Source organism: Hyperoodon ampullatus (genome assembly GCF_949752795.1).
Source record: "Hyperoodon ampullatus genome assembly, chromosome: 12".
NCBI lineage: Eukaryota > Metazoa > Chordata > Mammalia > Artiodactyla > Ziphiidae > Hyperoodon > Hyperoodon ampullatus.
Window position 1 is genome coordinate 29,261,302 of NC_136925.1, and position 26,941 is coordinate 29,288,242.

At 38.7% G+C, this 26,941-nt stretch overlaps 1 protein-coding gene across 2 annotated transcripts in view; it reads left to right on the top strand.

Annotated features, from left to right (window-relative positions):
- Nucleotides 1-26,941, top strand: part of KLHL32 (kelch like family member 32) — a gene marked incomplete at both ends in the record, with an annotated part of 177,836 nt that overhangs the window by 79,976 nt on the left and 70,919 nt on the right. For both annotated transcript variants that reach the window (XM_079716580.1, XM_079716581.1), the window contains one exon: nucleotides 22,324-22,539. In XM_079716580.1, the coding sequence (XP_079572706.1) occupies nucleotides 22,324-22,539 (216 nt within the window). The remainder of the gene's footprint in view (nucleotides 1-22,323; nucleotides 22,540-26,941) is intronic.

A 26,941-nucleotide genomic window follows, 5' to 3' on the forward strand; every position in this document is an offset into this window, starting at 1 on the left:
TGTGAGTCTCTTTTATTTTTCAGAGAGTTAAGTACTAACCCCCTACATTGAGATCCTCCCATTTATTCCACTCCTATAACCTTTAACTTGCATTTATTACAGCATTATAACAACAGTGAAAATAAACTTTAAAAAATAATAAATCCACATAATTTAATTATATTGTCCTTGTGCACATGACATGTTGTTAGTAAGTAGAAAAATCCTATTTTTTTCTGCCTAATTACGTTATTTCCTTCCTAATAATTTCTCTAATTCTAAATATAGCCTTTACTTCTGTTACTCATTAGGTCATTTCCAAAGCTCTTTCTCATATATCATCTTATTTCATCCCCCCAGCAACCTCAGGAAATAGGAACCAGTGTCTCCTAGGGAGACAGTGTGAGGAATGTCAGCCATGTTCACCTAAGGAGCAGTTCAAATACAGCATATGAAAGTTTTATCATTATCTCAGCATACTTAATCTAACAGTAAATGTTTAACTATTTTATCTCATTTTCCTTTCTTTTCCCCTCAATATTGTTGGGTGATATGGGAGACCTGTTTTAATCCCTTTCTGCAAGTAACAAATGGGAATAACGTAGAAAGGTTACAAGATTTCAAAGGTGTGTGTTTGACTTGTGAAATTGAAATTACTTTTATTTGACATTTCTACATCAAATATTGCAACTTGTGCTTTCAGCATCATCATCACCTGATTCACTTTTTCCATGGCAGGTAATAATTAATGATGTGTGTTCACAAAAGTTGGGTTATAGTGCTAGTTATGATGCACATTAAAATACAGTATATATACAGTGTGTGTGTGTGTGTGTGTGTGTGTGTGTGTGTGTGTAAACTTAAACCTATAATTCTCTCTAAATGAGAATTCCAGATGAACGTTGGAAGTTCACGGGTATTTTTCCCTATCCCATCAGATGAACCTGTTGAGATACCAAGTGACTTGTGTGCACTTCAGAATTTAATTCTTGCAATTCATTATTTTGCTGAGGAAAAAAATGTAGCTTGCAAACAGATGTATTTTGTGGACAGTTCATTTATTATTAGCCTGCTTGAGCAGGGGTTAGAATTTTCACTGTCTTTTCACCAATGTTTGCATTTCATTCTCTTATGTAACTTTCCTTTTCCTTTTTATCTGTGATGTTGCAAGATGTCCAACTTGTAGAAGGAAACTTGGACTGTAAGGACTAAAACCACGTGTATGCAGAAACCTTCATTATGTCACTCCTTTTCAAATATATATCCTGCCTCTCTTTAAGGATTATCAAATTACCAGAAGGGGTCAGTCTGCTTTCATATTTTGACATAGTCAAATAACTGGACCTATTTACGATTTTTGGTATTATTGCTCAACTGATTTTTAATTTCCTATGGAATCATTTTATTGGGTATATAAAATATTTTCTGTTAAAATGAAAAATCTTCAGTGCTTAAAATGTACTTAGAAATGAAGACCCATCAACCAAGGCTAATATATTCTCCATTCTTGTTCGGTACTTTGCCCAATGAGGAGTTTGTGAAACCGTTTTCCTAAGATGTCTGGTATTGTTTTGTTGTTCTCAAATTACCATTATTTCAGAGATGTGGAGGGTAGACCCCGGCTCTCAGTAGGCCTCCTGTTGTCCTCCAGGGCGCTTTAGGAAGCGTATGCCAGGAGAAGTGCTGGGTGGGCACTTCCTGAGCTCCCCACCACACCCCAAGCCTCCCTGAGCTGCTGCGGCCATCGGCTAGTGCATTGACCTGAAGCTTCTTCTGCACATGCCTAGACGCTGCTGCTCCCCTGCCCAGCCAAGGGAAGGGACACTTTGAGGCCACTGTGTGGGCTCCTTTCTCTTGCTTTTCCTCTGGCAGGCTGCTGAGGGCCAGGACCCCACACCACAGGAGCAGTGCCCCTCTTGTCAGTGAGGACAGCCATCAAATTAGCTTCCCAGGCTGTGAGGTCTTCCCCGTATTCATTTTTGGCTCCAGGCCCTCTAATCAGGCCTGTCATTGAGAACACACATGTTCTCCGTGCAGGTTGCTGAGATTAACTGGTAGCCTGGCAATGAAAGCAGCTAAATGATTTGGGGTGGGGTGAGTACAAGGGGAATGGCTACAGTAATAGCCCATCATCCCAAGATGAGGGATTTACAGACAACTGCTCAAGTTTGCATCCTTTCTCACTTGCTTTGCAATGAAATGCTGTAGGACTCTGTCCTGTGTAGCCTGTCGTGTTATATATCATTAATAACCATGACCTGTCAGGCTTATCTGCTGAGGTTCAGTCCCAAATAAAGTGTGAATGCTTCTTTCCCTTTTCCTCCCTCTGCTCGTCTTCCTTGTCCATTGTGCTGTTTTTAAAAATTTCATCAGAAAGATGAACCAATTCATTAAAGAGCAATATTTGTGTATAAAAAGGACCCAGTAAAATGCGTAAATTTTCTTGTTTTTTAGTGTATGCATGTTTACATGAATGTCATTCACTATGTTAAATCTTGTAAAGGAATCTCTGCAGACCATCCTCAGAGAGATGGGCTATGGATATAGAGATTCTGATGTGTCTACTGATTTACCAAGTCCCTCAGATAAACATTACAGGCTTTCTGAGTACGGTTTGTTTTCACAAACTTTGATTTTTTTCTAACCTTTTTTAAAATTAGCTTCTGAACATCTGTACCTAAACATCACACAGGCAATTCAAACCTAACATGAGAAAACCTGCCCTTTTCTCTGTTAATGGTACCATCAATGTGTTAGTTGTCTAGAAATTTGGACATAGTCTCAGACCCCTTCCTCACCATCATATCCAATCAATTACCAAGTTGGATTGATGCTACCTACCAAATATCTCTCAGACCTGATTCATTTCTCCATTGCTAATTTTCTTACCTTTCTTTAGACTCTCACCATCATTAGCTATATGTTATAAGAGTTCATAATTTCCTCCTAAGGGGTCTGCTTGTTTCTATCCTCTATCTATGCCAAACCGTAGTCCCCAGAGCCATCATTATCTTTCCCAGGAAAGAGAACCAGCATTTATTGAGAGCCTATCTGTATTGAGTGTTTTGCACAAAGATTCCCATTTCTCCTCTGCTAAGCAACCCCTTAAGGCAGGTGAGAGTTCTTTTATTTTTACAGGTGGAGAAACTTAAATTCAGAACTAGGATGTTGATCAGATTTGGAAATGTCTATTAGCTCCCCTAATGACCATTTGGCAGCATCATTTCACGTGCAGAAACCCTTAGCCTGGTCTCCAAGGCCAGGCCTGTTCTTCCCCAACCTCATCACCAGTCCTCATGCCTTTCCTGGTCTGCTCTGTTCTGGACCCTAAGGCCTTCCTTTCATGTTGGAACTTGTCATTGGGAGGGAAGACTAGGTGGTAGAGGTCCTGAGTGACAAGCAGAGCCTTCAGTCATTGCCTTCAGGTTGTACCAAGGGTCAGGAGTAGGGAACACACACACACACACACACACACACACACACACACACACACACACACACACACACACACACACACACACACACACCACCCTTCCAAACCGTCCCCTGTCATAAGATCGGGGTACCGGCCACTGGACTTTGTGTTGTATCCCCTGAAAGTGATATATTAGGAGATACACATGCTTTGCTGAAAATGTCTTTTTTTGTAATTAGCTTTCAAAAAAAAAAGTTTGTACATTTTGTATTCTCTCCCCCAAATAAATGCTATATCCTATTATTTGATTAGCAAGTTTCTTTTTGTTTGCCAAGTATCAGCCTTTATTATGAAATGCAATTTAAATATATTGACAAGAAAGAACCCTCACTAGACTTTCTGAATAAGACCACCAAAGGGGTGAATTAACTCCTTGATAGGAATATACTTTTAATATCTACTCCTAGGCAGCAGGTGGCAGTGTGAATCCACCAGAATTCAGTAGTTAATTTAAAGCAAAAATCAGAAAAAATGAAAAGAAAAATTATTTATTTTGCTACATATTAGTTTTCTGACCTAATCAGTAAAAAAGTCATTATTCACACCACACTGGGCAATATGCCTTGTAGTTTTTAACAAATAATAGAAAACTGTTAATGTGTTCACAGGAAATACAGTTTTGTCTTGGGCTGCTGTGGTCATTTATCACTGCACTTTGTGAAATCACTCATTTGTTCTAATTTGAATGTAAATGACTCTAAGGTTTTACAAATAAGGTGACAGACTCACATAAATGTAATTGCAGGGTTCATCTCCCTCTTTTTATATATCACTCATTAGGTTATGAATTAAATACATCGTATTAAACCAGGGGCATGTCCAATGATGATATTGTAATGGCAAATTACTCTATGCTATTAGAGGTGTATTTTTTATTCATGGACATTAATTTGTCATTAAGCGGCATTAGTTTAGCACTTTTATGGGGAAGACGTGACCTGAAAGAGGAGACGTGCTGCTGTGATGTGAGAGGAAAGGGACAGGAGTGCTCTAGGTAGAGCATTTTATCACTGTAACGAAAACGGGGGTCGGGGGAGGCTTCTATTCTGTTTTCATTTGTTTTTGTTTTCTGATTTTACAAGCATAAAAGATCATTTCCCCAGATTGAAGGGTTGTTCTGTTTACAGTGTGCACATTTGGATTGTCTCGTAGAGCAAAGCCAAAATTCTTACTATTAATCATTCAGAAGCCAAGTAAAGGGAGCAAGAGGGAGGAAGTGACTTCCTGCCCTAAATCTCCCTCCTCTGTGACTGATGCTTATTAGTCGTCCCTTGTCTTCATTTAGTTTTACACTAAATGGGCTACCATGAGAATTAGTCATTTTCTCTCTTCAGTGAAGGTACAAAGGTTTAAAGAATGTTATTCTCTCATGAGGGTATTAGGAAGAATTCTGGGTATTTCTGGGTTTTTTTTTTTTTTACATAAATGGTGATTTTACTGTTCTTTTACTTAGAAAATATTGTTTTTCCTTTCAACTCTGAGAAACACAGGATCCTTGAAATAGCTTCGCAGAAGCAGAAAGTATCTGAGTGCTGCTTTTGCATCAATTTCCTCATGGGCTTACTGTGGCTGGAAAGTGTCTTACCCACCCCAGGTATACTGTGGGACTCTTGAAGGCAGGGGTCATGCCTTACATCTCTTTATATCTTACCCCGTCCCTCCCATCGCATCACAAGAGCTCAGTGTCTGTATTGGTCAGCTTGGGCTATCACAGCAAGATACCACAGACTGGGTGATTTAAACAGATATTTATTTTTCACAGTCTGGAGGCTAGAAGTCTAAGATAAAGGTGCTAACCTGGTCAGGCTCTGATGAGGGCTCTCTTCCTGACTTGCAGATGGCCACCTTTTGGCTGTGTTCTCACATGGCAGAGAGAAAGAGACAGCAAGCTCTCTGGTGTCTCTTCTCCTTTTTTTTTTTTTTTTTTTAACTTATTTATTTTATTTTGTCTGTGTTGGGGCTTCATCGCTGCGTGCAGGCTTTTCTCTGGTTGCAGCGCGTGGGCTTCTCACTATGTTGGCTTCTCTTGCTGCGGAGCAGGGGCTCTAGGCGCGTGGGCTTCAGTAGTTGTGGCACGTGGGCACAGTAGTTGTGGCTCACAGGCTCTAGAGTGCAGGCACGGGCTTAGTTTCTCCACGGCAAGCGGGATCTTCCTGGATCAGGGTTTGAACCCATGTCCCCTGCATTGGCAGGCGGATTCTTCTCTGCGCCACCAGGGAAGGCCCTCTGGTGTCTCTTCTTATGAGAACACTGATCCCATCCTGAGGGCCCCACCCTCATGACCTCATCTAAATCCAACTGCCTCCCAAAGTCACATCGCCAAATACCATCATACTGGGACTTAGAACATCAGCATATGAATTTTGCAAGGACACAGTTCAGTCCATAGCAATGTGTGTTGAGGGAACGAATGGTGCATCCATTCAGTAATTTTTTTCTTGCTTAAATATTGAAATTTTATCTTATGGGAGGAAAATATGTTAATAAGTCAGTCTTACATTAGTTTTACCCATTGAATACAGTTTTTTTTTTAAATTTGAAAATACTTTCTATGGGGATTGCATTTGGCACTGAAGATCTTGCATATTTTACAGTATTTCTTAATAGAGTATCATTTTTTTAAACTAAGTAATACTACAATGACTTATAGGAGGTTATCTCTTCCAAACAATGTATTATTATAATTTTAATTATTAAATTAGCAGTATCTCCTAAATACATAATATATAGTGGGTGTTCTGAATAGAATAATTTATCCTCAAGGTTGAGAAGTTATAACTTACACTCGTTTTTCTCCACTGCTGAGCTATTTTTTTCCCGCATTAGATAAGACAAATGATTATACCAACATATATATTGAATATGCCCCTAATCAAATACACTGAGTGCTATTCCATAGTTCACTAGAGCTGATACTCTTGTATTTGGAGAAAGTTAAAGTACGAATTTTGGAAAATATATTACAAACAGTTTAATCTTTCAGATTTTTTTTAAAGTCAGTGAAAATGATCAGAAAGGGTAGAAATGTATCAGCCCTACTAAATCATAGCCAGCTACTAATTATTTGTTCTAATCATGAGTATTTGCTATCTGGCATGGGTGATCCAGAATATCAAATTTTTCAAATATCATTAATATTTGGCTCTAAAATATATCATAAATTTTTTAGCAGCCATTTTAGGATCCCAGTTAATCTTTTCATATGCTATTATGTTGGCTTTTCTTCCCTAAGCCCACACCAAAGGATGTCAGTGACAGCCCAGAGACAGACTGGCTGGCCAAGGAAGTCATTTTGGCATTTTAATTTGTTATGTGGGTAATCTAGGGTTCACTATGTCTTCCTTGTTTATGAGTTCTTAAAGACAAGAAAGATTGTCTTGAAGGATTTTTCTAATATTAGTAATTTCTATTCTAAGCTAACTATTGTGTGGTGGGCAATTTTAAAATCACTTTCAGCCTATTTTTCTCAAAAATAAGATGTTTCCAATATTTTACTAATGCTAGAGTTCAGAATCAATAAACAAAGCAAACAAAATCAATCTCACTTAATTCCATTATCAATACTTGAAATTAGGGGCATTAAAAGAAAATCTATGTTTCATTTAAGATATCCATCCTCCTGTTCACCCTGCACCTGCAAATATTTCTGCCCATAGTTAAATGTCTGCCCTGTTCTCTAAGGCTAAACTGCCTTTCAGCAACTTGATGCATCAGGTACCTCCTGTGTTTCCCGTGGTTCCAATGTCTTCTCCACTGGCACCTTCCTTTCATTTTTAAAATAGGATCAATAAGATGGGAGAAACTTTTCTTCTTTTCTCATTATCACAACTCGCTCCTTCCATTCACTACCGAACTGGGAACAGTGTCTGCACTTCCTTACCTCCTATTCATTCTTCAGTCCTATTGAACTCAGTCCTCTGCCTTCATGACTCCTCAAAGGCTGTTCCGATAAAGGTCCCCAAAGCCTCCTAGTCGTCAAAGGCAGTGGGCCTTTTGTGGTCTTTAATGTGACCACTCTACAGCCTTCTGACAGTGGTTATTAGCTCCTTTCTTTCCTACACTTCTGTTTTCTCAAGACTCTCTCCTAGGTCTCCTCCTACGTCTTTTCAGTTCCTTTACAAACTCTTCTTCCATCAGCTCTGTGAATATCCCTCTGGGTACAGTGATGCCATGTGTGTGCTCTTCTCTTCTGCTCACCATCACTTTCATCCACATTTGGAGGATTGCAGTCTCCTCTCCTGAGCTCCAAGCTCTGTGTTCAGCTGTCTCCACTTGGCTGGCATCCACATGCATCTCAGTTCACTGTCACCCAGTCTTACTCACCTGTTCCTCCTCCCACTCTTTGTTAAGGAACCATTATCCTTGTAGCAACCCAAACCAGAAACCTTGGCATAATCTTATGTTGCTCCATGATCTCATGAATCTCAATACATTTTATTGGTTTAGCCTCTTAAATTGTTCTCACATATGCCTTCTTCTCTTTCTTCATTGTCACTGCCATCATTCAGATCTGGATTATTTTTCCTAGATGTTCCTGCAGTAGCTCAACTGAGCTTCCTGTCTGTTGACTAAAGCTAATCAGTACTTTGCTATACAACCTAAGTTATTTTTCCGGCCCACAAAACAATTTCTTTCCCTAAAACACAGGCTGGATCCCTGTCTCCTGGTTACAAACTAGGTTTCTAACCTTGTCCTTTTAATTTCTTGTCTCCTTCACGTGCCCTATTCTTACTGTACTCAAGGATAGCATGTTTTATCATCTCTAAGCCAACTGCCTAGTCAGCATTTCCTGTTGGATATCCCACAGGCATATGACCTTTCTCAGTGTTAACCCAAGCCAGAAACCCAGGAGTCATCCTAAAATATTCCTTCTCCTTGTGCTACACATAGGCTATCACCAAAACCTTTCAATTCCACCTCCCTAACTTTTTTTTTAAGATACTGTTTTTAAAGAGTAATTTTTAGGTTCACAACAAATTTGAGAGGTAGATACAGAGATTTCCCATGTACCCCCTGCCCCCATATATGAACAGCCTCCCCCATTATCAACATCCTCCACCAGAGTAGGTACATTTGTTACCATTGGTGGACCTACTATCACATCACTATCACCCAGAGTCCACAGTTTACATTAAGGGTCACTCTTGGTGTTTTACATTCTGTAGGTTTGGACAAAGGTGTAATGACATGCATCTACCATTACAGTATCGTACAGAATAGTCTTACTGCCCTAAAAATCCCCTGTTCTCTGCCTGTTCATCCCTCCCTCCCCTCCCCACAACCCCTGGTAACCACTGATCTTTTTCTATCTCCACAGTTTCACCTTTTCCAGAACGTCATATAGTTGGATTCATACAGTATGTAGCCTTTCCATGTTGGCTTCTTTTGCTTAGTAATATGCATTTAAATCTCCTCTGTGTCTTTTCATGTATTGATAGCTCATTTCTTTTTAGTGCTGCGTAGTATTCCATTGTCTGGATGGACCACGTTTAGTTACCCCTTCACTTACTGAAGGACATCGTGGTCACTTCAAGTTTAGACAATTACGATTAAGCTGTTACAAACATCTGTGTGCAGGGCTTGGGTGAACTCCCTTAACTTTTTAAATCTCTCTCATTCTCTCTATTTCCATTTCCACCATCTTAATTCAAATCCTCAATACTTATTCCCTGGACTAAAGAAGCTTCCTGCTAACCAGTGGACCTACCTGCCTTCACTCCTGCCTCACCCCAGTGCCTCCTTCAAAACAAGGTTAATTCCTCTTGAAGTGGCTCACAGGTTCCATTTTTATTATGAAACTTCCTATTGCTTTAGCCTTCTTTTTTTTTTGAAAAAAAAAACAAGTTACTACCCACATGATATACCACAATCATTGTGAACTTCATGATGTCCCCGTACCCAAACCTCTTTGTATGAAGCCTTCTTCTCCATGGATTATTCTTCCCTCGTTATGTCACCCTACGAGTTCCTCTTTAACCTGCAAGTAGTTTGCTCATGTGTTATAGCTCCTCTTCCAGAGCTGCCTGATAAATCCACCTAGTTGGAGGTGGATTTCCCTCCTCTTCATTAATTACAGGCATTCTTCCAGAGTGCTGATCACACTGTATTATTTGTATTGATTTACTTATCTATCTCTCTGTGATATAAGTTCATGTCCCAGAGTTGTGTAACCTTGGGCAAGTTACATGACCTCTTTGCCCACAAATACAGATGTGATACGGATATGATAACGTATATACAATGTACATCTTAGGAGTGTTGGAGTGTTCGTGAGATAGTGCATGCAAAGTATCCTATAGCATAGTATCCTACACGCAATAGGTACCCTGAAAACCAGAGCCAGTAGAATTGCATGCTTCACTTGTGAATTTCTCTATTAATTCCACAGTTAACCTTCCTACCCACTTCCATCACTCCTGTCTTTCTTCATTCCTGGAAATTTCACAGACTTTACTACCTACTTCCAATCAACAGCATATTGGACAAGGCTGTTCCTGAATATTTTGGAAATAATAACCATTCTGTAAAAGATATTTTTCCTCTGTGCCACTTCTCTTAGCTTTTGTGGAAGTGCCTGTATTGTTTTAGAAAAGAAAAGTCACAAATAATTATATGAACCATCACTTTCTCCCTGTCTCTGATAAATGAAAACATCACACTGAAATTATACTTTAATAAATAGTAAAAATTGATGCTTTTAAAAGCAACATGATACTTGGTGTTTCTACTTTTTTATTTATTTATTTTTTATTGGAGTATAATTGCTTTACAATGGTGTGTTCATTTCTGCTTTATAACAAAGTGAATCAGTTATACATATACATATGTTCCCATATCTCTTCTCTCTTGCATCTCCCTCCTTTCCACCCTCCCTGTCCCACCCCTCTAGGTGGTCACAAAGCACCGAGCTGATCTCCTTGTGCTATGTGGCTGCTTCCCACTAGCTATCTGTTTTACATTTGGTAGTGTATATATGTCCATGCCACTCTCTCACTTTGTCCCAGCTTGCCCTTCCCCTTCCCCATATCCTCAAGTCCATTCTCTAGTAGGTCTGTGTCTTTATTCCTGTCTTGCCCCTAGGTTCTTCATGACCATTTTTTGTTTGTTTGTTTTTTAGATTCCATATATATGTGTTAGCATACGGTATTTGTTTTTCTCTTTCTGACTAACTTCATTCTGTATGACAGATTCTAGGTCCATCCACCTCACTACAAATAACTCAATTTCATTTCTTTTTATGGCTGAGTAATATTCCATTGTATATAAGCAGCAACCTAAGTGTCCGTCAACAGATGAATGGATAAAGAAGATGTGGCACATATATACAATGGCGTTGCTGCTTTTTAGGTAGGAAGTTTTGTTTTATGGTTTCCCCTGCCCTTCCTGTAAATAAAACATATTGTTGCATCCTCATATACAGAATTCAAGGAGAAATTGGAAAATCTTTTATTTCTAGCTCTAGTGCATAGCACTTGCTTAGAAACGCATGTTTGTTTGCGTTCCTTCTACATGTGCCGAGAGAGTTCCCTGTGATAGGAATTTTCTGTAATACAGTTGCATGGTATCCTAAGTTCCCCAGCTAGGGGAAATACAGGCAGTGCATTTGTTTAACAGAAGAAAGATCTAAGTTAGTCCTTACAAGGAGACTGCTGTCCATATGCCTCCCTCTCTTCAGGTGTCTTTTCTTCCTAGACATCTCCCCCACCCCCTTTTTCACTCTCCCTCCACAAACATCCTTTAGAGCAGGCTGCCGACCTTCTCCTTGCTGCCTTTCGAGGGACATGTGCTGGGAAATGACTGCTTATCTGTGTCGTTAGTTCAGCTTCAGGTACTGTGGCCTCAGCCCCATACACTGAGAATAATGTTTGCCCACTTCAGAGTCTGGGATGAGAGACTGGGGTCATGCATCTTGTTCTGCTGTAAGAATATATTTATGCAGGTTAGAGTCATTTCTTTCTTCACTCAAATGTGTACTCTGTATCAGTGGTTCTTAAACTTGACCGTGTGTGGAATCACCTGAATAGCTGGTTAAAGCAGACTGCTGGGCCCTACCCATAGAGTTTCTGATTCAAAAGGTCTGAGCAGGAGCCTGAGAATCTGCATCCTACCAAGTTCCCAGGTAATGCTAATGTTACTGGTCTGGGGACCACAGTTTGAGAACCACTGCTTCAGATGCTCTTGCCACCTCAATTCACATCAGTTACCAGCCCGTTAAGTCACTGATATTCAGATTTTGAAAGTGTCATAATATCTAGATAAATTTGAACTGGTCCCAGTTATAAATATATGAAAAATTTACATTATATATAAAATACGTAAATATGTAAAATATTGATATTATATATCCTGCATAGCATCCAAAATATAAAAAGCCAAAACGATGAAGACTTGAAACAAAAAACCTTACCAGTCTTCATTCTTATGTATAATAATGATTAAGATGAAAGTCTATGTGGATAACTGAGAGAGTATTGAAATTCTGCAGAATTGGGCTAATTTTCAGCAGCTGACTTTGGGTAGCAGCACTAAGTAAGGAAATATACCAGAATTACTTCCAGGCTCTACTATTCTTTAAAAAAATTTTAACCTGATTTTGCCTCTCATCGTTCAAAAAACGTTTGTGATTATTGACATTTTTGTTTTAAAGCTCCAGTTGCTCAGATAGACTATTTTTGATTAAAGAAAGAAAAGTATACATTAATTTCCTCTTTATAGTCCATAATTCAGTGGTAATCACCTGATGTGCTGAGACAGCTCTAGTAAACTTTGCAGTAGCATTTTGCAGCACATCGTGACTGGGGCCAGAATTATTAGTTGTTGATGGCTGTGTCTCTGTGCTTCCTTCATACTGGATTTCCAGCTTACTACAGACTTTCCCAAGGAGCAATATAAAATTATTCATGAGCCTTGGATATTATGCATACAGTTGATTATGAAAGTGTACTAGTAACCTAATTGTAGAATTCCTCTGTTATACAGCACAAATATATTTAAACAGGCCTTCAAAGGCTCCAAGAATTAGAGCATGCTGGGTTTTTTTCTTGTATTTTTGAATTGCTGCTAATGTTTTGTTTTAGTTTAATCACACTGTGTCATATGCATATTTGTATCAATACATGAATATATAGTTGCATTCAGCTGTCCAGATATGTTTGTTTGTATACAAATATAACTATATCTCTATATTTATACAAATAAAAATACCTGGTTTTACATTATTTTATCATATCGCAAATAATCTGGCCTGCATTGTCAATGATTTACTCATTTTTTCTTCCATAACTGTTAGATTTTATCCCATCAACTCTAATATAAGATGTTATGGAGAAAACTTACAGGTCCCTTTATGTACATGATATGCATGATGACTTTTTTCCTACATGATTCATCCCAAGGTTTTGGGTTTTGTTTATTTGTTTGTTTCAACATGTTCCAAAGGGCCAGCCCTTCACCACACATCCACAACAAAGCCCTTTATGTTGCTTTCTCTAGTCCTGGAGTGCAGTCCTTTTCTGCAGCACCAGGTCCTGTAGTCATGTAATGCCTTGATTCATAACTAGGTTGTAATCCAACTAGGAAACAGGTGGAATCACAACTGGGTATGGTGCCTTGGATATTAATGGCTTGGCTCAGAAGTGGAATTTCTAAAGCTGTATACACTCTTTTTTGCCTTAATTATGCATTCATTAAAAGCTTTTATACCCAACAGAATAAAGTAAATATTTTTTGATCTCCATAGTGTGCTCCCAGAATGTAGATTTGCACAGCAGGGTCTTGATAATCTGAATAAATTGTATTTCTCCAAGGAGTTTATCTTTCAAATAAGGTCATAAAGAAATGCAGCTCCTCCATCCTTAGATTTCTCTGTGTGTCTTTTCTGCTGTGTGTAATATAGAACATGGGAACCAGAGTACATTATAGTAATACATACTTGGTGATGGTCCAGTATAATGTCTCAATCTATTCTCCTTTTTTATCTCTGGTGAAGTGTTTTTTAAGTACAAAAGAAATGAATGATGTTACACAACAACTTTGATTTTTGCTGTTATTTGTAGAAAAACAAAGTCCATATTAGACATTCAGTGTTTTCTTCTCTTTACCCTATCAGTGAGTAAAATTTGTGGAATATGCAAAGCTATAGCTTAAGCACTGTTGGTAGTATTTTTAAAAGGGCATAATAATAATGAGACAGCTACTGTATGTTGAGCATCTACTATGTGGAAGGTACTTTACATATGTTTTTGGAAATCCTTATCACAGATCACCTTTCCGATTTTTCTAATGAGGTGTTAATCACTTGCTGAGGCTATCCATATGTGTCAGCTTCAAATCATGTGCTTTCCTAAAATCTGTTGACTTTAAATGAAGTAGACCACTTTTGATGAGCAGGCCTCATCCAATCAGTTGAAGTCCTTAGGAATAAAAACTGAGACTTCCTGAAGAAGAAGGAATTGTGCCTCAAGACTGTAACACAGAAATGCTGCCTGAATTTCCAGCCAGTGAGCCTGATCTACAAATTTGTGACTCAAGACTGTACCTTCAACTCCTGCCTGAGTTACCAGCCAGCTGACCTGCTGTACACATTTGCCAGCCCACACAATCTTGTGAGCCAATTCCTTAAAATCTGTCTCTCTGTGTATCTCCTATTTTTCTGGAGAACCTTGACTGATACACTAATGAAATTATTTTAACAACTCTTTAAAAAAAAAAAAATCATGTGCTTTTTCTACAACTCCAAACTAAGCATGCAGCCAGTTCCTTGTCTCCACACTTACAACCTAGTGAAAGTGACAGGGAAAATATAAAATTATAAACTCAAATAAACATGCACAACAAGTTGAACTTATAATCTTTCTGAGTCATAAAGAATAAAATGACAATACACCTGATATTGAATGGTAGCCCCAAAACAGCATACAGTTATGAAAAGTTTAGGCAATAGCTATTTCTTTTCTCTCTCTCTCTTTCTGGGCTGCCATATTTATTTCCAGGGTGGCTAACATTCTAGGCATTTTTAATATTTAAAGATTAAAATATTTAATCAATTTATTTAATATTTACTATTCAAATATTTAAAATATTTGGATAATTTTAGAGGAGCAGGAGAATCAATGTTTTCCTGTAAACTAAGAAGTAAAGGCAATAAAAGTTGACTTTTTAAAGGTCTGATATTCTTTCTTATTTACCCACTATCCATCCATCAAAGTTTATAAAGTGCTCTTTGTGAAGACTGAGAGGAAGATCTAAAGAAGTACAGATACAGTCTGTACCTTTATACACAACTAGGGGAAAAAGTATGTAACCAGTGGCAAAGGGTTAAGTAAATATTCAAGTATACAAGTAGCTCCTGAAATGAGAAGTCAGAAGAAGGAACAATCCTTCCCGCTGGAGTGGTCTGTCTTGCTTAGGAAGAGGAAGCTAATTCCGGTTGCCGTCCTCCTCCCAACACTGATAATGCTTGATATACTTTTGGCAAACAGCATAGACATTTATATATTTCTGGTTATCACTAAATACAAAGAGAAGTAAGATTCCTTTTTGACATTCTAAGAAGGAAAGAAAAATCAACATGTAAAAAGACAGGAGACCTGAGATTCACTGTGGAAGCCAGGCCGGATGCATTTGGCACCACAAGTGGGTGTTCCCCCATGTTAACCAATTATATAAAAGCCCTGATGGGTAGTTAGCATCAAGAGAGAATTTTCTAAGTTCAGATCAAATATTTGAGAGCACCTTTCTCACTTAACTGTGAGCAATCTGTTTATTTTGCCCAATTGTAAAATCAGACCTATACCCAAACTGTCATTTCCTCTTTCCATTTGAAGTCGTGGGGGTGCTTTTTACAAAAACAAAAAACAAAAAACAACTTTTTAAAAACATGTTGCTTTTTAAAATTCATAATCCAACAAATACTTTTTAAATTACAATCTGTGATAAAGCATTGTGATTAGCATTGTACAGGATACAAAAAACATAAGATGTAAAACCTTCTTAGTAGTTTACTAGGAATGTTTTTACTTATTGGAAGATAACATGCACGAATAGCTTAGTGACAAGTTTGTTGGTTTGTGACAGGAGACTTGAAGTGGGAAGCATTAGGACTTACAACGGGCTTCAGATTTATTATGTCTAACTTGGTACTTGGTCTCTATAAGCAGCCAGTACAATAGTTTTATTTAACTTTTGGTTAACATTGCTAAAAATCAAATCATACTGATTTGATTATATGCAGAGTCCCTGTATCAGGCTATTTTGAATCTGTTTGGGAATAGTTTTTTTTTTAAATTAATTAATTAATTAATTTTGACTTCATTTAGTCTTCGTTGCTGCATGCGGGCTTTCTCAAGTTGTGGTGAGCGGGGGCTACTCTTTGTTGCAGTGAATGGGCTTCTCATTGCGGTGGCTTCTTTTGTTGCGGAGCACAGGCTCTAGGTGCGTGGGATTCAGTAGTTGTGGCACGCTGGCTCAGTAGTTGTGGTTCGTGGGCTCTAGAACGCAGGCTCAGTAGTTGTGGCACACGGGCTTTGTTGCTCTGCGGCATGTAGGATCTTCCTGGACCAGGGCTCAAAGCAGTGTCCCCTGCATTGGCAGGCGGATTCTTAACCACTGTGCCACCAGGGAGGTCCCGGGCATAGTTTTTAAAAAAAGATTTCTTGACTTCTGTAACAAGGGTGACTTCTCATTTAGAGGACTCCTCAGAATGTGATGCAATATCAACATTTTATAATAGAACTTCAAGTTTCCTGCATGTTATTACATGAGAGGCATAGAAATCACTATCCTGACCATCTTTATCTGTAGTAAAGTATTGACATGTGGTAATGGAGGTGACATTTTGAAGGGGGTATAAGTGAAGAGCATCAATAATTGGAAAAGAAAGGTTATAATTATAACAGTGAAACACAGCATTGTCAAAATAGTCACATCTTTTGAGTGTTATTACCTAGAAAAATGTGGAATCCTGTTCAATTTGGTTATCTTAGAAGGGGGGAGGAGGGAATTCAGGAAATCAAAATGGCATTTACTTTTATTTTGACCTTGAGAGAGGTTTCTTATTATCTTGAGCATAGGCCATAGTTTTCCATTCTTATAGTACAGGTTGCTGATGCTTATTTTTGTTTTGTAAGTTAGTAATGTTCTCAGAATTACATGAGCCAACAAGAGAAATAGGTGTTATTAAGGCCATGTTTTGCATGGGTATCCTTAGTATTAAAGCATCTTCATCAGATTTCCTAATCTTGTCAGTTTAACAAGGACTCTTAGATTTGAGGAAGAGTATTTGTGGGGCAGATTTTGGAGATAGTCTACAGTAGATGCAGTCACAAGATGACAAATATTTTCTGTGTTCCACATAATTCCCCTGCCACGGCTATGATTAAACTGCAGTGCTGGATGGTCAAGGGGTTACTGACAGGCTGGGACACAACATGGGTGTGACTGAAACTAAGAGAGACTATGTATTAGAAATATGCATTATTGATTCTCAGCTTGTATCACTGTTGGCACACATCAACACATCTCTAGGCTGTGGCCTACATGAGCTAGGCTGTGGGTTATGTGCAGTGAACATGCAGACCTCAGCTATAAGCCTGCACCATTTTCTCCCATTCAAGAAAGTGTATTAGAATGTAAGTGAGTCTGGGTGACATTGGTTCAGGGATAGGCTTAAATCTTCTCTAATCTTTCTTTATAATATAAAAAGAGTCTTGTATGGAGTTTCATCACTAATTATTAGCACTTGCTTAATTGGGATATTGAAAGACACTTGCTAATACAGTGGCCAGTCACTCAGCTACAGATGAGAACCCCACCAGGAGACATCCATCACAAAGGTGGACTTTTTTGCCTCCCCTGGTTTGGTAAAAGGGCCACAGGGTTTACCCACGCCCCCAAACTACCCTACTGCCTCCCACTCATGTCCTTACCACCCAGTAATTTGCCTCACAAAAGTAATTACATTTGAATGTAAGCCAACATAAGATAGTATTTCCCTTTCTTGTGCTTTCTTTTCCCTACCATATTCAATAGTTAATCTAGGGAATAACCATTTTAATTAATTAGAGAAATAGGCCACACCAAAAGACTGAATTTGGGGAATATATGAGGTTTAAGAATTATTGCACTTGGAAAACTGGTGTTTATTCCATAGCTGGTATAGTATTGGGGACACATTTTATGGTTCTTCTTCTGTTATTTCACTTGTCGTTCACACTATAAGAAACAAATAGAAGGGAAGAGAAAAGCCAAATAGCCCTAAACCAGAGGAAAATAAATACTATTTAAAAAGATTCCCCAAAGAACAACAATGTATGCACCATAATTCTGAATAGAAACTAAATTTCAAGTGAGAAGCAGTGTGACAGAAATGAAACCTTTTTAGAAAAATAAAAGAAAAAGATTTTCCTTTCACTCAAGAGAGTTTCTTGTTGCTGAGCTGTCACTTCAACTCAAAACCACTGCCTCTACCTGGGCACTTGGATTTCTGCGTCACAGAATGTAAGAGAAGGGAGACAATCTCATAACTAGAACAAAGAGAAGATGCAAGTTTGCAAAACATAAGTTCAATGTGGGCATGTTGAGTTCAGTATAGCTGTGGAATATCCAAGGGAAGATGTCCTCTTATCGGCAGTTGGGAAAATGAATTCAGAGCTTAGGAGAGAGATCTGGGCTAATAATATAGATGTGAGAGGCATTAACATGTAATCAGTTTACAACTCAATTGCATGGTTTTTACTCTGGCTGTCCTCCTTTTCCCTGATTTAATGGTGCAGCTTACTTAAGACTTTGATATCTAAAGGGACCACATTCTCTGTTTTGACTTCACTGCCTCAGTGATGAATCAGGGATTATGGATGCCAAACAACAATGCTCAAATGTCCTTTATTGTTCCTTGCCTGCCAAATCTACTGTCTGCTTTCCATGTGCCAAGCCGTGCGGTAAGTGCTTTTGATTCATTACCTCCACAATGACCCTATGAACTGGGTGAACTCTGCATTTCGTAAATGGGGAATAACAGAGGATCAGTGACTGACCCAGGGTCACAGCCAACAATAAGAATTTGCACTGGATTTGAACCAGGTCTACCTGATTCTATGGCCTTTGCTCTTGTCCACCAACCTGGGTTGCCTCCAAGTGCCTATGGCTGTTGACAGTTTGTTCTGCTCCTGAATACAATTGTTCTTTCTCTTTCTTTGATATATAAAAGACTTCTTTCAAAAAAGTCTAGAAATATATACAAAAACATTAATAGTGATTATCTCTGCATGGGGAAATATGAATCATTTTTGTTTTCTTTCCCATACTTTGTACTTCCTGAATTTTATGAAATGGACAAATTTATTACTTTTTATAACCAGAAACATAATGGCACTACTTTCATAACAGTGATGATTTTTTTTCCATGCAGAGTGTTACAGGTGAGCATTTAATGCAGTTTAACCATTGCTTCCCACCTCCTTAATCACATTAATGGGAATCCTTAAAAGCAGCATTATTGGTGATTATTTTGCTTGCATATGGTCTTAGCCAAAAGAACAAGAAGTGATGATTTTGCTTAAGACTCACATAAACACACTGGCTCCAGTAGGAGGAACGTATATTGTGGTATCAAGACCTCAATGAAGGTTTTCTTTTTTCCCTCAACTCCCCAGTTTACACAGTGTAACTATCGAGGTGCTAAGTATGCATGACAAAGGGAATGGAAACCTTTGACATACATAAAAAGCACAGGAGATTTGGGGAAATTATGTTTTTAAGCAGAAGAGAGGAGAAATGAAAAGGTAAAGATAGGGAGCAGACTTTTTAAAACGTTATTTATTTATTTTTGGCTGTGTTGGCTCCTCATTGCTGTGTACGGGCTTTCTCTAGGTGCAGCGAGCGGGGGCTACTCTTTGTTGTGGTGCGCGGGCTTCTCATTGCGGTGGTTTCTCTTGTTGTGGAGCACGAGCTCTAGGCGTATGGGCTTCCGTAGTTGTGGCTCGCGGGCTCTAGAGCGCAGGCTCAGTAGTTGTGGCGCACGGGCTTAGTTGCTCCGGGTCATGTGGGATCTTCCCAGATCAGGGCTCAAACTCGTGTCCCCTGCTTTGGCAGGTGCATTCTTTACCACTGCACCACCAAGGAAGTCCAGGAGCAGACTTTTAACTGCTGTTTTTCTTGTACACGGGTATGTGTCAGTTCAGTTCCCCTTTGCTCTTCACTTAGCCACTGACACTTGTGTATTTAGCCTTAGTTCTCCACTAATATCAAATGCTGTGTTAGATTGGATTTGGGAGTTACATAAAATTATACCCTTAGGAAACAAAAACATTTCAGGACTGTGGAAGCAGGCATTAAATAATTACATTCAAAAGAAACACAGCAGAAAAGAAGCACACTTTCTTAAAACCTGTATTAAATTAAATTAATTCTCTGGTTGTCCGCAGTTTTGAATTGGCCTGTATTTAAGTTGCAGGCTTCTAATCAGAAGAAACCCAGTGTCTCTATACAAAGATATAAAGATGCTTAATAAAGAATATTTGATTACCGCTACATAATCCAGCCCCAAACTCACAGCCGTATACGTCTTTTCGGCAGAACGAGTGGGAAAAAAAACACTGTTCCTCAGCTGTGCCCGTCCACCTTTTACTTTACAGAGCTTGCTTGTTTCCGCCTCTGCATGCTCATCTTTCTGTGTGGTGCGGCTGGGCGCTGCCCTAGGACCTTGAACCAGGGCTTGAGCATGCGCCCAGGGTACCTGAAAGGCACTGACACTGCTCCCCGACCCCCATCACGCATCTGGGGGACTGCAGATTGACTTACTGGGACACTGAAATCATATCCAGGGTCCTGGAGCAGTTAAACTGGCTTCATAGATGTATTGACCAGAAATAACTTATTCATCCCGAGGAGATGGTCCTAAAGTTCGTTGTGGAAGCTCCATGTGCAAGGGTTACATCTTCTTTCCTCCCGTAGTAGAATTTACCAATAGGAAAAAGTAAGATTTGAAGAATAAGTTTAAACATTACTTGAAAAACCTGATGCTGGAGGCAAAATATGCAGTATTCCTTTGATAAAATCTGCTGGATGGCAAGCCCAGATATTTTAATTGAATAGCTATGAGTGGACCCTTAGATATTTGAGTTGTAATGGATTTTAGTGGTCAACTGTGGTAAACTTCATTTTATAGATAAGTATTTATTCCTTTTCAATTGTGTTGGCCAGTAGAGCTATTAAGAGCCAGAATCTTATGGCTGATTCCTGAAGTCATCTAGCTTGACTCCTGTTAGGAATGTAATTAAAGTGTCATCTCCCACCAAAAGAAATAGAATCTGAAGTAAAACAAAACAAAACAAACAAACAAAAGAATCAGGTAGCCGTGGTGATGATGCAGCTGCTTCTCTGAGATCTGTTTTTACAGTTTCTTCATTATACATTTCATTATTTAGAACAGCATTGTACAATAGAAACTTAATGGAAGCCACATACATTAATTTTAAATTTTCTAGTACTGCATTAAAAAGTAAAAAGAAACAGGTGAAATTAATGATAATATATTTAATCCGCTATATCCAGAATAATACCATTTCAACATACAATCAATGTAAAAATTATTAATGAGACATTTTATATTCTATTTTTCTTACTCCTTGCTTTCAGTATATATTTAACACAGCACATCTCAAATCACACTAGCCACATTTCAAATGCCCAGTAGCCACATGTGGCTAGTGGTGACCATGTTGGACAGTGCCGATTTAGAACATATTCCTTTAAACCTTAAAATTTTATGGAAACAGATACATTAAAATAGAATATAAAGATTTTAGAAAGAGTTCTTAATACTGCTAGATTACTAGAAAAAGGGATAAGTATGTTGAAAATACTTAATAAATCAATGGAGTAAAATAGCTATCTGAGGGTATTCTGCATTCCTTAAGTTACTTGAAAATATTGTAATAATAATTGCAAGTTGAAAATGAGGGAAAACTGGGACACAGCCCACTCTCAATCTACTTGAAATAGGTAAGTTTTCTATCAACAAACCTGCATGCCCACTATGGTTCTTGCAGAGTTACAAGGCAAAGGTTTCACAGGTGTCCTGGCTCTCTGGGGGCATTATTTTAGAGCTCTGGCTCTGAGTTTGAGAACTTGTAGAGACAGGTAGAATCCCCCCACAATGAAGCATTGCTATAGAAACTCTTTGAAAAGATTGTCATTGATTGCCTGAATTTTTGAGGCTCACAAAAAGCAAAGAACAATTATAAATCATCCATCTCAGGTGGATTCAATATAGAATTATTCAGGACAGGAATCTGTGAGATGTCTTCATTTCCTGAGACTTTACATGTAAAAATCTTTGTTTTAGCTCATTAAGTCAGGATAGGTTGTTTTTAACTCAAATTTGTACTTAATTTGAAGTTTTAGACAAAGAGTAGGGCTATAGTTTTTGTCATCTAGTCATGGCTCCCACTCTACCTGCCCTCATGTTATCTTTAGGAGAAAAAACTTACCACCTGAAAGCTGTAAAATATGGTAGACAAATTGTTTTCTTTGGTAAAATGTTTCGAAAAAGTTGCAAAGTAACATTTTAACCAGTAAAACCAGAAACCCCTTTCAGTCCCTTTTTAAAGATGTCTTTAAGTATATTGGTTTTAAGAGGGGCAAAGAAAGGAAAAATGTTAAATTCTAGAACAACAGTTCTCTGCCCAGAGCCATATAATTGCGGATTTTGTTGTTGTTGTTTTTTACATTATCAGTGGAGTGCAGTTCCCTTTCTCCCACTCTTGTCATGCAGACTTGAGGGAGTCAGTCTGAATTTCTTGCTTGCTCTTTCTTGGATTGATTTCTAAGAGATCTTTTCTCCATTTTTTTTTTTTTTTTTTTGGCACCAGGAATTAAATAGCTTTAATTACTTGGATCTGTACAGACTTGCTGACCTCTTTAACCTCACTTTGTTGGAGAAGGCAGTGATCGATTTCTTAGTGAAACATCTCTCTGAGCTCCTGAAGAGTCGCCCAGAAGACATTCTAACGCTCCCTTATTGTCTGCTTCAGGAGGTCCTGAAGAGCGACCGCCTGACCTCCTTGAGTGAAGAGCAGATCTGGCAGGTAAGGGCACTCTGCATGGGTCCTCTTTTGGCGTGAAGTCCTGATGAAAAGGAATGATTAAATGTTAAAGGATTGAGGAACGACGACAACTATTTTGTCTGGTTTGGTCCACATTGGAACTGAAGTTTTAGAAGTCAGTGTTCCTTGATGGGCAAGTAACTGGAGAACACCAGCCCTGAGGCTTGAGGCCTCAGCCCAGTCAGCTTAACTCAAGGAATCGCAGGTGAGATTCCTCACACCCTCACCGTGGTTTCCCAGAACCTAAGGTGGTTACATCAGAAAGAGTCAAGGGTTTTTATTCCTCTGCGAAACATAGTTACTTAAACTGAATATGAGAAGGATGGATTGTAAAGTGGTATTTATGCCTATTTAAGACCAGTGGAATCAGAATAAATTCTGAGCTTTCCTGGAAACAATTCAGAAACATTTCTTTGTTGCAGTACAGAGCAGCTGGGACCTTAAATGAGAGGAAGCTCTCCTCCCTTCACAGTGGAAAAATCTCCCTCCTTAGTTCATTCTGCATTCATTGCTATTTTCCTAAGCCCTGCTTTTTCACCTGACATAGCATTCTTTTCAGATACCCTTTGCCTAGGGGACAGGAGGATGTTTTGTGTTTTCAATTTGATTATTCAATTGAAATCCATTTCTGCTCATCCCCAGTGACTATCCTTGAACAATCCACACAGTGTCTTTGGGAAACAGTCAGAGCCCATCTTCCCCTGCTTCTTATACTGTCTGTCTTACTCTGAAGCAGTGGCTAAGCCATCCTGTTACTTCTAGGGTGCCATACTTTCAAGATTTCATGATCATTTGAAAAATATTTATATACAGAATACAAGGGAAAATATGAAGTCTTCTATTAGCTGATGAGGCAATGAATACCTTGTATCTTATCAAATGACATTCAGAGAATACGTTAATTCTGGACAAAATGGAGTCATAGGTAGCTGTTAATTATCAGCATCTGATTCTACTGATTGCTAATTTCCCCAGTGCCTTTCTCCTTTCTTTCTTTTTTTTTTTTTTTGTGGCCTCTTCCGTTGCGGAGCACAGGCTCCGGACGCGCAGGCTCAGCGGCCATGGCTCACGGGCCCAGCCGCTCCACGGCATGTGGGATCTTCCCGAACTGGGGCACGAACCCGTGTCCCCTGCGGACTCTCAACCACTGCGCCACCAGGGAAACCCTCCATTAGTTCTTTCTTTATCTTACTTTAATCAGCAACTTCCCTCTTCACTGTTGCTTCCACCAGTGAGGATAATAAGGCCTGCAGTGTACTGAGGGCCTTTCAGGACCCGGGCTCTTTACAGACTTATTAACTTATCATCACAACAGGCCTGAAGGATGGTTGTTATCATTCCATCCTCCAGACAAGCAAAACGAGGCTTCAGTGTCTTGCCTCAGGGTTACAGAGCAGAGCCAACCTTCACATTCAGCTTTGTTGACACCTGCCCTCATATCTCCAGTATTCCACGCTGTCTTGAGAAGAAAATATCAGTGAAAAAATACAAGCCATAAATTATTTTCTGCTTCTTAGATATTTCTCATAATGGTTGTTCAGGCAGAGGTCAAAAGTGTTGGTGAGGGTGAGTTTTTGGTATGAGTTTAAATTATCTATGGAAAACACAAATCATCAGAATTACTCTGGTCAGCTCAAAGTGAGGAACTGCCAAATTTTTCTTTCCTTCCCAAAGGGAAAAACAAAGACTTAGAATGAATTCTGTATTTAATTATTTCTAACCTAATTGAGATGTGAGCCAACTATCCTTGTGGCTTCTCTTCTTGTGGCACAGTTGAAGGCACTGCCCGATATCGACATGGTAATGTACAGATGTGTGAGTGTCCAAAAAATTCCATACTATTCACATAAGAGTTATCATAATTGCCTCTCTAAATGTTATTAATTTTATAATGTAGAATTTCAAAAGCTGCTTTCTGCTTCAGGCAATTTTTTTTTTATACCTGGTCCTCAAGAAAGGATTAAAAAAGACTCACATAAATATTATCAATTTAGTCATTCAGCAGGCAATAAGAAACTGTTTTTGCTTTATCTTAGTAAATAAGTAATTCCCTCGCACTCAACCCAATAGATAAAAATCAAATCAGTCCAGTTATATTGCTTCAAGTATAGTTAAGTTCATCATTTTTGCTGAGGTTATACTAGTAATGCAATATACCATGGAAGAATCTAATATTCAGCCCAGGGTGAAGATTGGGTATGCCAGAGGATTAGTGTCAGGGTGCTTTATAGAAGTGAAACTTGACGGACAGGCTGGAGACAGATCTACAGAATCTCATTAAATTGCTGAATTGTTCATTACGGAACGTTCTCACTGTAATAAAGTGCTCATTGACTTTGACAAATCCCTATCCCATGTCTTAAAGAAGAACAGTGAAACAAGGGGTGTTGGGGAGAAAAATGGAAATTGGCACAAAGTAGGACAAGTAATAGAAAAGTGGATGGAGAGGTAGTGCTGTTCGATTATGTGCAACTGGTAATTTATGTGAGAATGCAGCAAACATACACACACACATCTACGCATGTGGCTCTTCCACTATCTAATCTACTGATAATGTAATCTTAGATATTCCCTTTATTTGGCAAAAGCCCCAATATTTTACTATTCACCAGACTTCATGCAGTTTTGCTCTAAAGATGTATCATAAGAACCATCAAGTTATCCTCAGGGAACAAACTATTTTTTTTAAATTTTTCCTGCTGTCCCTTATCCAGTCCCTTTCCTGCTAAAATGTGCTGCAGTCTGTGATAACCATTCTGTGGATTTGGAAACCTATGAAATCCCCCAAGATTGTGCTTTCTGTCTCCTCTTTTTTTTCCATCTGACCTTTTAAAACTTTATCTTGTGTCCTCTCTCACAGAAGCCTTCTTCATCCCCCCTAGACATTTTTTTTCTCCCTTCCATAGCCTGAAAGTACTTGGTCTATTCGTTAACTTCACTTTATATTCACAGGTAATGTAGAGACTGCCCCATATACACACTTTTTTTTTTTAACATCTTTATTGGAGTATAATTGCTTTACAGTGCTGTTTCTGCTGTATAAGAAAGTGAATCAGCTGTACGTATACATATTCTCTCACTTCATCCCAGCTTCCCCTTCCCCTTCCCTGTGTCCTCAAGTCCATTCTCTGCATCTGCGTCTTTATTCCTGTCCTGCCTCTAGGTTCTTCAGAACCTTTTTTTTTTTTAGATTCCATATATATGTGTTAGCATATGGTATTTGTTTTTCTCTTTCTGACTTAACTTCACTCTGTATGACAGACTCTAGGTCCATCTACCTCACTACAAATAACTCAGTTTCATTCCTTTTTATGGCTGAGTAATATTCCATTGTATATATGTGCCACATCTTCTTTATCCATTCATCTGTAGATGGACACTTAGGTTGCTTCCCTGTCCTGGCTATTGTAAATAGTGCTGCAGTGAACATTGTGGTACATGTCTCTTTTTGAATTATGGTTTTCTCAGGGTATATGCCCAGTAGTGGGATTGCTGCGTCATATGGTAGTTCTATTTTTAACTTTTTAAGGAACCTCTATACTGTTCTCCATAGCATATACACACTTTGGATATATAAGGACAGAGAAGTCCGCTCAAAAAATCCTTTTTTAAAAAAGTTCAGTTCGATTCAGCTCAACAGTTTGGTCTTAGGGTTCAAGGCCAGCAATTTCTCAGGTTGCAGATGAAAGACACTAAATTGTTTATTGGGCTCAAGGAAAGAGGAGACTAAAAAATGAGCAAGTCAGCCGAGGAAAAAACATGGGGCATGAGGTCACTGGCATCCGTGACCTGGCAAATCTCCACTGTTGTATTTTGCTTTTGGGTTTTAGCTTTTACTTAGGATTTTGTTTCAACAGGGCCCTGTTAAACTTCTCTTGTTAGATTCAACGTATATTTTCAGACTACTGAGCCAGGGGGTCCTGCTCTAAAACTTAGAGTGAAATCATGAAACAGTTCCATACCACTCCCACATATTAGGTCTGTTTTCATTTCATAGGAAGTGCTGGCTAATCTGTTTTTTCTCAGGAAAGTACATTCTCTGCCTTTTATATCTCAGGTTCTCCTTTCTGAGAATGAGGAGGAGATTACCTTCCATGAGAGTACAGTTTGTAGAAAAACCTGAATATAATGTAAATTCTTATATTTGCTAGCATAGGGAGAAAGTGTGGCTGTCCATCCATCAGTATTTATTGAGCACCTACTAAATGCCCCAAACCATGGAATGTAAGGCAGGGTACGGGTGAGCTAACTCCATTTCCCTCTCCAGGTCTAACCCCAATTGGGAGGGATCCTTCTGATTTTAAACCATTATCTAGCTCTGGATTATTATTTCATCTCTGAAGTAGCAGAAGTAAGAAGGACATTTAAAAATGGATAGTTTGTG